Genomic DNA, 13,448 nt, shown 5'->3' on the forward strand with positions numbered 1-13,448 from the left:
AGGCTTTTTTATCCCCCAACATTGACTTACATAATTCTATCATTTGTAAATTAACTAAGATGAATATAGACACTTAGCAGCCTTGAGATTAATTGCTCTCTATCTGGCCAAGATCAATTTTATTCCAATCTTATTCCATTGTATGAGGTGGGTCTACCACAACTTGTCACAGCCAACTTATTGTGATCAACTTGCTTTGGCCAACTCGCCACGGGACAAGACTTACATTAATATTGAAGAAATAGTGGAATAGAATATTTTTAAAAAGGGTGCCAAAGGAGGGATAAAATGAAATGTGCAATGTAAAAATTAAAATAACTGCCGTTTCCTCCTCAGAGAACGGACGTATCAGGTAAGACCAACGTCTAATTTATTTAATTATTTTAAATAATTAAAATAATGTAGTGAGTTGGCCACACTGAATTAACCATGGCGAGTTGGCCAAAGTGAGTTGTCCCATTCTGGCATGAGGTTGCATGAATCCTGAGCCGATTTTTTACTCATTTTCCTTCCTTTCCACATTCCCAATAGCCCATCTTTCCATCCTGTATGTCTGGAAGAATTTGTGGAAGGAAGTTCTTCATCTGTTCATCCATCCCCTTATAACAAGCTGTCTTATCCTACTTAAAGACCCACTGTGTTCAGGCATGCCTTTGTAATTTAAAAAAAAAAACACATTAGCTCTCTCAGAGGCTTAGATTTGCTTTCCTTACCCAACTGTAGACACAATTTCTCCCTTTATTCCCACTTTATAACTATAACTTTCTTGTCTTAAAAGCTAAAGCAAACAAGCAAACAAAAAACCCCTCAGTTTCCTCAGCTGTAACCCAGTTTTCCTAAACTTGGCACTTTCCCAGTATCCCGAATTACAACTGCTTTTGTTGTTACCCAATGTGCCCAACGTTGATGTGGACTGGGGATATAGTAGGATTTTCAGCCACAATGTATATGAAGGTATCAGATTAGCAAGGGCTGCAGAAACAAATTAGTAGTGCAATCACATCACCGAGTAGGAAGAACTCGGAACCTGTCATGAAAACTAAAGCAGCAATTCTTTCCCCCCTAATTATTCCAGTGTAGTTATTTAATTAGTTATTAAGTATTGATAATTATCCACCGATGGTGAAAATTGCGGGTCTGACAATGACAACTGAGGAACAGTCCCGGTTATGTAGTGCCTGAAGCTTTAAAGTTCTGAGCTTCGAAGAGAGTGAGAAATGGGTAAGGAAAATGAAACCTTCAGGATCCAAAGCAGAGGTGGAGATTCTGTGACCCTCCTGACAATGTGGTCACCTCTCCCAGAATACTGAAAGTTAAATGCAGCAAAACCGAAAGTTTTGCAAATTGAGAGGGCTCAAGAAAGGGTGAGTGCTAAAATGAACAAGGATTCTGCTTTTCACACAGGGCAGAAATGGTTGTGCCAGAATTCCTGGAACTCTTCAAAGAGAGAGCAACAGCTCCTTTCTTCGTCTTTCAGGTAATAAAAGCTGTATGCCAAGGCATAACATCAAGTGTATTTTTTTTATTTTTATTTTTTTATTTATTTTTTGCTGTTTCGTTGTTTCTTAAACTGACAAAGGGATAAGCAAATGCTGCTGTCATTCAAAGCTGTTGATTCTTCCAAGATCATTATGAGTTGTAAGCTTTTTATTTATGCAATTGGCCGGTTGGCATGGACTTGTTCAGACGTCCTCAGCAAAGAAAGTGGAAATATTTATATTTATATAAGTATTTCACTGTGGCTCCTAGCTTCCGAAAAGTTGCTGAACTGCGTGATCCCTAAAATCCTTTGATTCTGCTTTTCACAGGTATTCTGTGTGGGCCTGTGGTGCCTGGATGAATACTGGTATTATAGCGTCTTCACTCTTTCCATGCTGGTAGCTTTTGAAGCATCCCTTGTCCAGCAGCAAATGAGGAACATGTCTGAGATCCGAAAAATGGGTAACAAACCCTACATGATCCAGGTAAGCAAGGGCAAAAGATGATGAGATTCAAGTAAAACTTGAAGACTCCAGTGCTGCCTCTTCTCTCCCCCCTCCTCCTCCCCCCCATCTGCAGAGATTCTAATGAACTGTTAGCTTCCAGAATACTGGAGGTCCCATCACTCAGGGTGATGTGAATAGCAGTTAGTTGCTGTACTTGTTAAGTGCAGCTTGCTAAGAAAGAGGAGCTGTCAGAAAAAGCAGAGTGATTGATATGTGGGATTTTCAATAAGACAAGAAGGGTTGCCGGAACCTTAGAAGCTAAGATAGAAAGGTGCTTAATTATCAAGATCTTTTTCATTTGTCATCCAAATCTGTACATTTTTCTCCCCTTCCAGTATTCCCTGACTTCTAAGACATCTCCATTTTTCTTGGCTTTGTAAATTTATTGGTTTCTTCCAAGAAAGCAATGATTAAATTTTGGATAAATCTAGGAACAGGCTAAATTTACAGAGAAAGTGTCTATTCATTCTATCCGTTTTTTTATTCTTACATTATATTATTCGTATGAACAAGTTCTTTTGGTTAAAGGCACCATGAAAGTTACATAGGTGGGTGTTGCTTCTCCAGAGCTACTTCAGCCCAAGGATCCAAAATATTATTTTGCTGCCTCTTTATTTTTCAGGTTTACAGAAACAGGAAGTGGCGGCCAATTTCCAGTGATGAAATAATTCCAGGGGACATCGTTTCAGTCGGTAATGGAGGTCCCTTGTTGCAAATAAAGCATTACCTACCTTTTTCTATTTCAAAGGGTTTTTGGCTGTTGTCTGTATTCAGATACCCCTATATATCAGTAAAACTGCCAGGTATTGAATGAGGATTAGGGCAGAAAGAAGTCTCTAGATCTGTGAGGCTACATTTTCTGACATAAGCTGAATTTAGGTTAATATTGTTATTAAAAGGAAGAACTTGCTTGCAAAAATGTTACTTTTACATCAAAAACTGTACTGAAGGTTTTTTTTTTTTAACCTGGCCATTCTTTGTGTAATTTTCCTTGTGAACTTGCAGAAGGCAGCATAGAAGAGGCAGAAAGCAGTTGGGCCTGATTGGAGAGACTCCAAAGGCATATAACATACTAGCAAAACAGGACTGATAAACCAGCAATCTTTTCTTGCTGTTCTGTGGGAAAATCATCCTTCATTTGTGCTGCCTAGACAGGCTGAGCTCTGCTAAGATGAGGAAAGAAGAACAGCTTGCAAGTCCTTCACAATTCTTAGAGTAATCTAGATCCTGACTAAGTCCATATTTCCTCACAACTCCTTTCTGAGCATTCAACTTTTTATTCCAGGCCGCTCTCCCCATGAGAACCTTGTACCCTGTGACATGTTGCTGCTGCGAGGAAGGTGTATTGTAGACGAAGCTATGTTGACTGGAGAGTCAGTCCCTCAAATGAAGGTTTGTGTCAGGGTTCCAAGTAATAGACCCATAGAAAGCAAAACTCCAAGGCGGGTAGGTTCCTCAAAGAATAGCTTTATTGGATATATCATATTGGCACATATCTGGTGAAAACCGACTCTGAAGGCTCCCGCGGTTTTCACCTAATTAAAAGTAAAAAAGTAAACTGCTAAATGTAATTACATTTAATTAGCTAAATGTAATTGAAATAATTGAGAATGCTGGATGATAGGATAAATAGGATGGTTGTAATACACAATAGTAGTAAATAGAACATACATAGGCATTTCGTTGTTCGTTTCTCATTGCAAATGAAATTAAAATGAAAAACGGACTAAAACAGTTACTTCTCATCTTATACATTTAAATATTCATACAGGATGGCAAACATTGAGGAAAAATGCACAAAATACACAAAACTGATACATTAATAAAAATGCTATTGTATTAAATATTATTTAATATTAAATATCAGAAGACCCTCCCACTACCTGTATTAAAAACGCTTCGTCTCCTCATCTTGGATCTCTCCATCTCTTGCAATTTTATAATGTTCTATATTTTTAAATTTTACATCTGAAATTATTAGGTTTTAATGTTTTATTGTATTGATGAAATCGTATACCACTTAGTTCCCCTCTGTAAGGGAGGTGGGCATTTAAAAAGTTTGTTATATATAAATATAATAAATCAAAGTAGAAAAGTTCAGACTCTCTTTGTACTGCTGCTTCCCCATGGAACTTAAAAATTATGCTTTGCTCTAGATCAGGGCTGTCAAACTCTTGGCCCACAGCCTGGATGTATCACACACTGGCCATGCCCACACCTAGTTTAGCAAAAGGGGGGAGGGAAAGTCTCGATATGTCACGTGACACTGCTGTGATGATTCGAGTTTGACACCTCTGCTCTAGATCATTATCTGATTCTGGGGCCAACTCTCATTTGAATAAGGATAATTCTTGTATTTTAGAAAATACATAATTTGTGTAAGCAAAAATATAGATAAAGAGAATTCAGCAAAGATTGGCTGATTACACCTCTGCGTATCTCAGCAAATTTTGTGTTATTCACTTATTGTTAACGCTCAAGTTGTTTTGTCCTACAGGAGCCAGTTGAGGATTTGGATCCTGATCATGTCCTGGATATGCAAGCGGATTCCAGGTTGCATGTCATTTTTGGGGGAACAAAAGTTGTGCAGCATATCCCACCACAAAAAGCCAGTACCGGCCTGAAACGTATGTAGTGACTAAACCAGTGTAAACAAAATTGGGAGCAGGGACAAGGGAAGAGATAAAAGAAAAATCAATAAATTATAATTTTCCTTAGAAAAATATTTTTTTCTAGAATATTGTACTCATATAGTGCTTCTCAGATCACTTTTGTCAGATTCTGAGAAAGAATAGTGCAACATATTGACTGAATTTACTGATAAATATAGCTGGTCCAAGCAGGCACTTTTCTTCAACTTATAACTTGCCTTTTTCATTTGATATATGATGACTTTTTTAAAAAAAAATTGCATAAGTGTTGTCGTGTCACATTTGCTGGGGGTGGGGAGGGGTTCACCCAAATGCCCCATTTAAGCTTTATAGAGCTGTTTTATAGAAATATACACTATTTTCCTTTCTCCCTTCTGCAGCTGTTGATAATGGGTGTGTGGCCTATGTTCTGAGGACAGGCTTTAATACTTCTCAGGTAAGAACCTCTGTGCTTTTATGTGAAAGCAGTCATGCATCTTCATCCTGGGGTTCGCTCCTCTAGCTCAAGAAGCAGAACTTGTAATTACAACTTACAAATCTAAGACATACTGTATTTTTCGGAGTAGAAAACCTATCATTTCCCCCCTAAAAGAGGGTGGAAATGTTGGTGTGTCTTATACATCGAATACAGCCATTTTTGGCCTCCCGAAGCCCCGCCCTGCTCATCCCATTTTTGTGAAAAATGGGCCTGTTTTTGTGAAAAACAGGGTGTGCAGAGGGTTTAGGAGGCCTGCAGGGTGTTCCTGGGGGCCGGGGAGGGCAAACCCCTTTTTTTTCTTACTTACCTCTTCGAAATCTTGGTGCGTCTTATAGTCCAAAAAATACGGTACATCTCCACTACCCAAAGTCCTTTAAAAATAGAACTCGAAGCAAAGATGAAATTGTGACGATGTGATTGCTGTTTATTTTAAAGAAAGCCAATCGTCTTGATTAAATATGGAACAATTTTCAAGTCTTCCATCTGCCTTCTACTATTTTGTATTATTTATGTTTAATTTGATGCTTTTTAAATTCCTAAACCTTAATAAAATGTTTCTTAAAACATTAGGGTTTTAAGGGAGTGGTTTGATTTGCTGACAGGGTTTTGATAGCCAAAGTACATTGGCCTTTTTTTTTTTTTTCTTTTGGCATAATACTGCAAGGAAGGAAATTCCACAATTCCATGAGTTGCAGTTCAACAACTCTCTCTCTCTCTCAGGGGAAGCTCTTACGTACAATCCTCTTCGGGGTGAAACGGGTAACAGCCAACAACTTGGAAACTTTCATCTTCATTCTTTTCCTCCTTGTCTTTGCCATTGCTGCCGCAGCCTACGTATGGATCGAAGGTAAATTTGGGTCTCTCTAATAAGAGAATATAGCATTAGTAGGAATGGCAAGTGTGCTGACAAGCTACAAAAAGAGATACTCAATTAGAACGGCTGCATTATTAAAGTGATAGATGTCTTATTGATTTGGTTGCTTTATTGAAGATATTGGTTGTTCTTTGCTGGATTCCACAGCATTCTAGCACATTCCTGTACCCAGAAGGAATTTTAAAAAGACAATATTCTTGATGCATTTCTAGATTGATTATCAAGGGAAATTTTTCAGTTGTTTATTCTTCAAAAGATTCAGTATCATGCAGATACTATCCGTAGATAGTCTGGTCTATAGATTAAAACTTTGAGGTCAGAAGACACTTGAATTCCCCTGGTGTATTTATAGCTTCATTGTGCCCTAGTATGTGTTCTGGGACTTAACAATCATCTTAGTCAATTGTGCAGGCATGATATGTAAATGTGTATCTCTGTTTCTCTTTCCAAGGCACTAAAGACCCCAGCAGGAACCGTTACAAGCTCTTTCTGGAATGTACTTTAATACTAACCTCGGTTGTTCCCCCTGAACTTCCCATTGAGCTTTCCTTAGCCGTCAACACCTCACTCATTGCTCTTGCCAAATTATGTAAGTTCCAAGACTCATGGGAGAATGAGATTGCAAACTTTGAAAGTGTTAAAATTTAAAGACAATGATATTTGTGTTTCTGGAAAACACCCGTCTTTTATGCTACAAATTATTTTGCTTATTGACTTGATTGACTGGGACATTGTGGTTTGTGATACTGCGGCCTTAAATGCAAAAATGTGTCTTGTAAAACTTATTAGCAAACTGTAAAGAGCTTTCAAGTATTTCCTTCACCTGATCAACAAAGCAACTGAAATCTTCCCTTGTAATCTCACATGAATTTAAGATGACATGAGGAGTTTTCATTTTGCACGCCTACTTCTTGCCCTAATGCAACCTCTCGAAAATATTGACCTGACACTCCCAGAATTCCCACAAAGCATGGACAACAGTTCTAGGAATAGTAATTTAATACTCAACAGTGGTAAAAGTTTGTGAAAACATTTTGAACTATTTGTAGTCCTGCAGAATTGTAACTTACAATGTGCCAAGTCCTATTAATAGACAAAGAGATTCTGGTTAAATAAAGAATACGGACAGAAAACTATGCCACATTTTTACGGAACACACTGAGCCAATGTTAATTAGCGAAAAATATATGAGTTTGGGGGATAAATTGTGATTCCTAGTCAATGACTCTGAGTGGCCTTCCCCTATTAAAAAAATATCCCACGGTGTTGGTTGCTGCTACTGGAATATGCTCTTTGCTGCATACTTTTCTGGATGTCACACACCTCAATTAGACGAGATCTCCAAGATCTGTCTTGTTAATGCGTATGACACTGCAAGGGCTACAGAACCATTGCCAAAGATGTTGGCCACTATGAATCCACATTCAGGCAGATAGCGTGCTAATGGACAATATGCCAAACCAGGACATCCAAGGGAAGGTGGCCAACTGAAGACAGCTCCTCAGATAAGTAGAACTAACAATTTGCAACCTTCTACAAGGGAGCCAGAGTAGATCATCTCCCTTTGATCTCTGGCATAAAGAGAATCAACCTGAGGTTGCACAAGCAGTTTCTCCTTATGGTCCTTACAAAAGAACCTGTTTAAGGTGCTAAAGAAATTTGTAATAAGGATTAACAAACCTTGGAATGATTATAGACTTTTACTCTAATTAATCAATAAAAACCATCCCAAGAGACAGACAAACTACTCTGAGGGTCCCAAAGAATCTCAAGATAGCAGCTAAGGATCTACAGATCACTTTTGTACTGCTGATGCCACTATTCAGAAATCCACCATAAGTAAAACTGAACAAAAATGCAAGGATGTTAGGGAGGAAATCTCTGCTGCCCATAAAACACTGTTCCATTATTCTCATGTTTGAGAATAATTGTTGGAAAGTATTCTGTGGATAGATGAGTGAAGTTTTTTGGCATCACTGAGAACTGTTACGCTTAGAGAAAATAAAAAACTGCACTCCAGCAAAATTCATTAGTAAATTCTACAAGAGAATGACCAAATTTCTGTGGATGAGCTGATGAATGTAGGTTATGCAGCATAATATACTAGGTACATTTACAACAAAAAGGCTGAAAAAGAAGAAACGTAATGTTTTGGAGTGGCCAAATCAAAGGCCTTGCCCTCACCCAACTGGAAAGTTATAGCGTGATCTGTCATGCAAGACAGTGCAAAAACATCATTGAGCTGAAGTAGTTTTGTAAAGTGGAATGAGCCAGAATACTGCTAAGCTAATATGCCAGATTTATACCAACACATAGAGGAAAAGATTGGCTGAAAGCTGCTAAATGAGGTGTTACCTAAAGTTTCAGGTTTTTCAACAAATACAATATTGACTCAGTATCTTCAGTAAAAAGACATGGCACAGTCTATTGTTTTGTAATTAGTTTAAGTGAAAATTCTATCAAAGCCTTAAATGAAACTCAGAACACATTGTAGGTTGCAAGTTCTAGGATTTTGGATACTTCTAAAGGATTAACAAACTTTCAACACTGAAGTTGGGGAGGGTCACCATAACGATTCTCAATGGATGTTCTTGGCCTGTTCCTGCTTAAATTGTTTTATTATCTCTGGGATTTCTAGGTCATTGGATTGAGAGAGAAATACGCTTCCTTGTTAATATGGGAAGAGAGCCATCACTTTCTTCTCCGCTCAATTCCATCTTTCATTTTTGGGGAATCGAAATCGTACTGGCCATAATTTTCCGGTTGTCTTCTGTGGTGGTCTGGGTTCATTCAGACATATAGGACGGCAGTGGTGGGTTGCTCCTAGTTTGCACCGGTTCGCAAGAACCGGTAGTAAAAATTTGTAGTAGTTCGGAGAACCGGTAATTACATTGGTTGGCCACGCCCCCGAACTGGTCCGCGGCCCGGTCACCGCTCGCTTATCCCGCCCACCTCATCAGAGGCTTTTTTTTTTTACTTTTAAAAGCATTTTTTCTGCAACCTCTTCGGCTGAAGAAGTTGTAGAAAAAAAAAATGCCTTTAAAAGCCTCTGGCGATCCCAGTTCAGTTGCCTGATCGTCAGAGGCTCCTAAAAGTATTTTTTTCTGCAACCTCTTTGGCCGAAGAGGTTGTAGAAAAAAAAAAGCCTTTAAAAGCCTCTGGTGATCCGAGCTCAGTTGCCTGATCGTCAGAGGCTCCTGAAAGCATTTTTTTCTGCAACCTCTTAGGGTTGTAGAAAAAATGCCTTTAAAAGTTAAAAAAAAAAAAAAAAAAGTTGGCCACGCCCACCCAGCACATTACCCCCCCCCCCATCAAGCCGCGTCCACAAAATAAGCCACACCCACAGAACTGGTAGTAAAAAATTTGAGAATCTACCCCTGTAGGACGGAGATATTTTTAAATTGGTAAATACAATGGGAGTGATTGGAGTAGATAAAGGATATTTATAAAAAGTAAAGAAAAGAAAAATCAGACTTTTTTTATTGCATGCTCATCCATATCTGTCTTTTGTCTTTTGCAGATGTTTATTGCACAGAGCCATTCCGCATCCCCTTTGCGGGCAAGGTCCAGATTTGCTGCTTTGACAAAACTGGCACACTCACCAGTGACAACCTTGTGGTGAGAGGTGTGGCTGGGCTTAGGTAAATCCAGGCGGAGGGAAGCAAAGTTGTTTGGAATTTTTTCGGGCCCATTGACTTACCTACGGTTTCCTTTTCGTAGTTTCCTGATCCTAAAGAGATATCCACAGGAATAAATTGTATTTAAATTGAGAGCCAATTGACTGAGCTTATGGTTTTTGATCTTATTGTAGAGAGGGGAAAGAAGTGACACCTGTGTCAGACATTCCAGTTGAGACTCATCGGGTCATTGCCACATGTCATTCCTTGATGCAGCTGGACGATGGGACACTGGTGGGTGACCCACTGGAGAAAGCCATGCTAACTGCTGTGGAATGGACTCTGACAAAAGGTAGGCTAGATTAGCTCCTGAGCACCCTAAAGCAGCTTTTCCTGCTCTCTGTTTTATAAGACCACAGGCATTTTACAGAAACATGCAGTAGATTTTCTGAGTTGCAAGAATGTAAATGCCCATCTCTGTTCTACGATAACAGACTTTATTTGGGCCATGTAGAGAGAATATGTCTTGAACCCGCAGAATAACTTTTTTTAAGGGTTATCTGCACTTTTGTTGTTGGAATTTGTTAATTTTAATCCTACATTATCAGCCCAAAGTCAGTTTGTAAATTCACTGGCCATATAAATAGTAACTGGGAAACTCACAATTACTAGCTAAATGGTGTACTGATGGGTCCTGTTAAAAGCAACCCCAAAAGCAGATTTTCAAAATTTAAGAGATGCCCACAAAAGTACAGTTGATGTACTGAGAATATCAGTGTCACTTTGCCTGTTCAAACATCTGTTATTGTAATAGCTTTTTGAGCTCAACATTAAATATTTCCTACTTTTCCTTTACAAGTTTTTAATGAATAAAAATATTTAAAACATCTCCTTAACTTTTATGTCACAAGATCCTTTCCCCTGGAACGTATTATTGCTGAGATAATCAGATATAGAATTTTGATCCTAATCGATTTAGACATATTTCACAGTTTATTATCAAAAAGAAAAAGAAAAAAACCCTTTCTCTATCCTCTTTCCTTATGCAAAAAAAAAGTTTTTTGCCATGTAAGTGAACCAACACATGGAACTACATGGTTTTCCCAATATAAGTGTGTACATTGCAAAATATTACATCTTTCACAACCAGTTCACCTTGGGGAATATTCAAATCACCAGTTTCACACCATTCTCTATTATAATGAAGCTAGCAATATCACTCTAGCAAAACCTACTGATTTAAATATCCAGCTGATCATGCCCTTTTGCTGCAGGTGTCCTTGAATGCCTCCAAATTTGCCTATTTTGATTTGGTTTTGTGCCTTTAAGTCAGTTTTTGAAGCCTAGTGACTGCCTGGAGTAGTGCCTGCAGTTTTCTTGGCCAGGTTTTTTGGAATTGGTTTGCCCTTGTCTCTTTCTTAGGACTGAGAGAGTGTGGCTAGCTCAAGGTCGCTCAAGCTGGCTTTGCATCCAAGGCAGGACTAGAATTCATGATCTTGTGGTTTATAAACTGATGCCTTAACCCAGAGGTCCTCAAACTCAGCAGCTTTAAGACTTGTGGACTTCAACTGCCAGAATTCTGGCTGGAGAATTCTGGGAGTTGAAATCCACAAGTCTTAAAGCTGCCAAGTTTGAAGACCTCTGCCTTAACCACCACACCAAACTGCAAATATTCTATGGATCACTGCCTGAATTCCTACCACTCTTGATTCTGGAGACTCTGCATATACACTGAATATATTTTATGGGTCTGGGATGCCCAGTCTCTGGGAGCACCTCTGCTCCTGTAACATGATAGGGTCCCATGGTTGAAGAAGGGGAGAAGGTGTGCTCCTGACATTTGGATAAACGCTACAAACAAGGGCTCCTTTTGTCTCCAAACCCACGACACCCCCAGAATCCAAAGGGAAGATTACCGCTTGCAATGTTGAACCCTTTCAGGATTTCCCGATCTCTTTGTTTCCAGATGAGAAAGTTTTCCCCCGAAGTATTAAAACTCAGGGACTGAAAATTCACCAGCGCTTTCATTTTGCCAGTGCCCTGAAAAGAATGTCGGTCTTGGCTTCCTATGAGAAAGTCGGTTCCACTGATCTGTGTTACATTGCAACTGTGAAAGGGGCCCCGGAGATGCTGCATAAAATGGTGAGCTCTTGTCTGCAAATTCCTTCCCTCTGTGCATGTGGTGTTATTGTTTTTAAAGGCAAATGGTTTCAAAATATTTTACATGAAACAGTATATACGTTTTAATAAACATTTTTTTCAAGTTGTGAATAGGGCAGGACAGAACAGAATAGCTGGAAAAGGGACCTTGGAGGTCTTCTAGTTCATCTCCCTGCTCAAGCAGAAGACCCCATATCAGACAAATGGCTGTCAGTCTCTTCCAGAAAGCCTCCAGTGACGAAGCACCCACAATTTCTGAAGGCAAACTGTTGCATTGTTTAATTGTTAACCAGTGGAACAGTTAATGGGATTGATTAATTACACGCCCATGAAATTGATGCCTTGAATGTATGCAAATCTGAGTTGCTTTGGCATGGGAGATTCTTAATGGCTTTTGGATAGCTCAAGCGTCAGCATCCTGCGGCTCTGGAGCCGCATGTGGCTCTTTCATCCCTCTGCTGCGGCTCCCTGTTGCTGGTCGGCTCCACAATTGATAGGGCTTTCGGTTAGGACAGATAGAGGAAAAAGGACGCCACGCTAGAAGGAGACTGGTGGGGGAACTGGACTTCCGGTCAGCAGAGGAAAAAGGACGCCACACTAGGAGGAATCTCTATGGTGGGAGAACTGGACTTCTAGTCGGCTCCAGACTTGAATGGGGGCTTCTGGTTAGGACCTTTGTGGCTCTTTGAGTGTTAAAGGTTGCCGACCCCTGGGATAGCTGCACAAAGAAGCTTGCGTTTGTTGCGTGTGCTTAATTGTTGATGGTATTTTAGTTGGTCAAACCAGAGAGGGTTGGGAAAGACAACTCCCAACTACATCATTGCCACATACAAGTGGAGAAATCTGTGTAATTACCGCAGAAAATCATAGCGTGTACATTTCACCCCCACCCATGTTTCCATTTGAGTGGTCATCAGTTTTAATTGTTAGAACATTTTCCAAGTCTTGGAAAATAATTTTCAGAATCCTGTGATGTAATATTAGATGTGAACAAGAGTGAGAACAAAGTCTTGGCTTTCCTTACCAGATTGGAATGTGATGCAAGTAAGTGAAAAGTTGCACTCAGTGTTCAGCTGTGCTGCAATACTTTGGAAAAGAGAACAAGATGGAGGCTGTGTTCTGGTGCTGGTTACTCCAGTGTCTGATCTGCTATACTGACTCTTAACTTGATTTATTCATATGCTTTATACTCTGCCTTTCTACCTCAGTTAAATGCAGCTTTCTTGCTACTGAGGGGCGAATCCTTCATAAAGTTGATGAAGCCTTTTCATAAAGCCAACTAAACTAGTATCTGTTGCAAGTGTTTTTTTTAAAAAAAAGACGTAATGATAATATTGTATTCGGTCATATTTTTTAAAATGTGTAGTTACTCTTCAGGACCGGACTCTTTTTCAGAACAGGGAAGATTAGTTGACAAATGGTGAGCCGAGTGTCCCAAGGCTTACTTTTCAGGGTTAGCTGAAAGGATCCTGTATGTAGAGTGGCATTCTACTAAACGCACCTCATGATCCACAGGCTGATACAGGTAGTCCTCGACTTATGACAGGTCTTGCATTTACAACCCTCACAGTATCCCCATGATCATGTGATCAAAATTCCAGTCCTTGGCAACCAGTATGTATATATATATATGATGGTTGCAGTGTCCCAGGATCATGTGATCACTATTTGCAGTCAGCTTCC

General features: G+C 39.4%; 1 protein-coding gene across 1 annotated transcript in view; it reads left to right on the plus strand.

Moving 5' to 3' along the window:
• The window catches only part of ATP13A1 (ATPase 13A1), a 35,131-nt gene that overhangs the window by 5,791 nt on the left and 15,892 nt on the right, over positions 1-13,448 (plus strand). Inside the window, exons 4-14 of the mRNA XM_070935030.1 lie at positions 1,405-1,477; positions 1,809-1,964; positions 2,608-2,677; positions 3,271-3,377; positions 4,483-4,612; positions 5,017-5,072; positions 5,835-5,961; positions 6,440-6,577; positions 9,509-9,629; positions 9,800-9,957; positions 11,572-11,747. Coding sequence (XP_070791131.1) covers positions 1,405-1,477; positions 1,809-1,964; positions 2,608-2,677; positions 3,271-3,377; positions 4,483-4,612; positions 5,017-5,072; positions 5,835-5,961; positions 6,440-6,577; positions 9,509-9,629; positions 9,800-9,957; positions 11,572-11,747 — 1,312 coding nt within the window. The remainder of the gene's footprint in view (positions 1-1,404; positions 1,478-1,808; positions 1,965-2,607; positions 2,678-3,270; positions 3,378-4,482; positions 4,613-5,016; positions 5,073-5,834; positions 5,962-6,439; positions 6,578-9,508; positions 9,630-9,799; positions 9,958-11,571; positions 11,748-13,448) is intronic.

Source organism: Pituophis catenifer, unplaced genomic scaffold (assembly GCF_029215685.1).
Source record: "Pituophis catenifer annectens isolate HBS135680 unplaced genomic scaffold, rPitCat1.0.hap2 SCAF_2, whole genome shotgun sequence".
NCBI lineage: Eukaryota > Metazoa > Chordata > Lepidosauria > Squamata > Colubridae > Pituophis > Pituophis catenifer.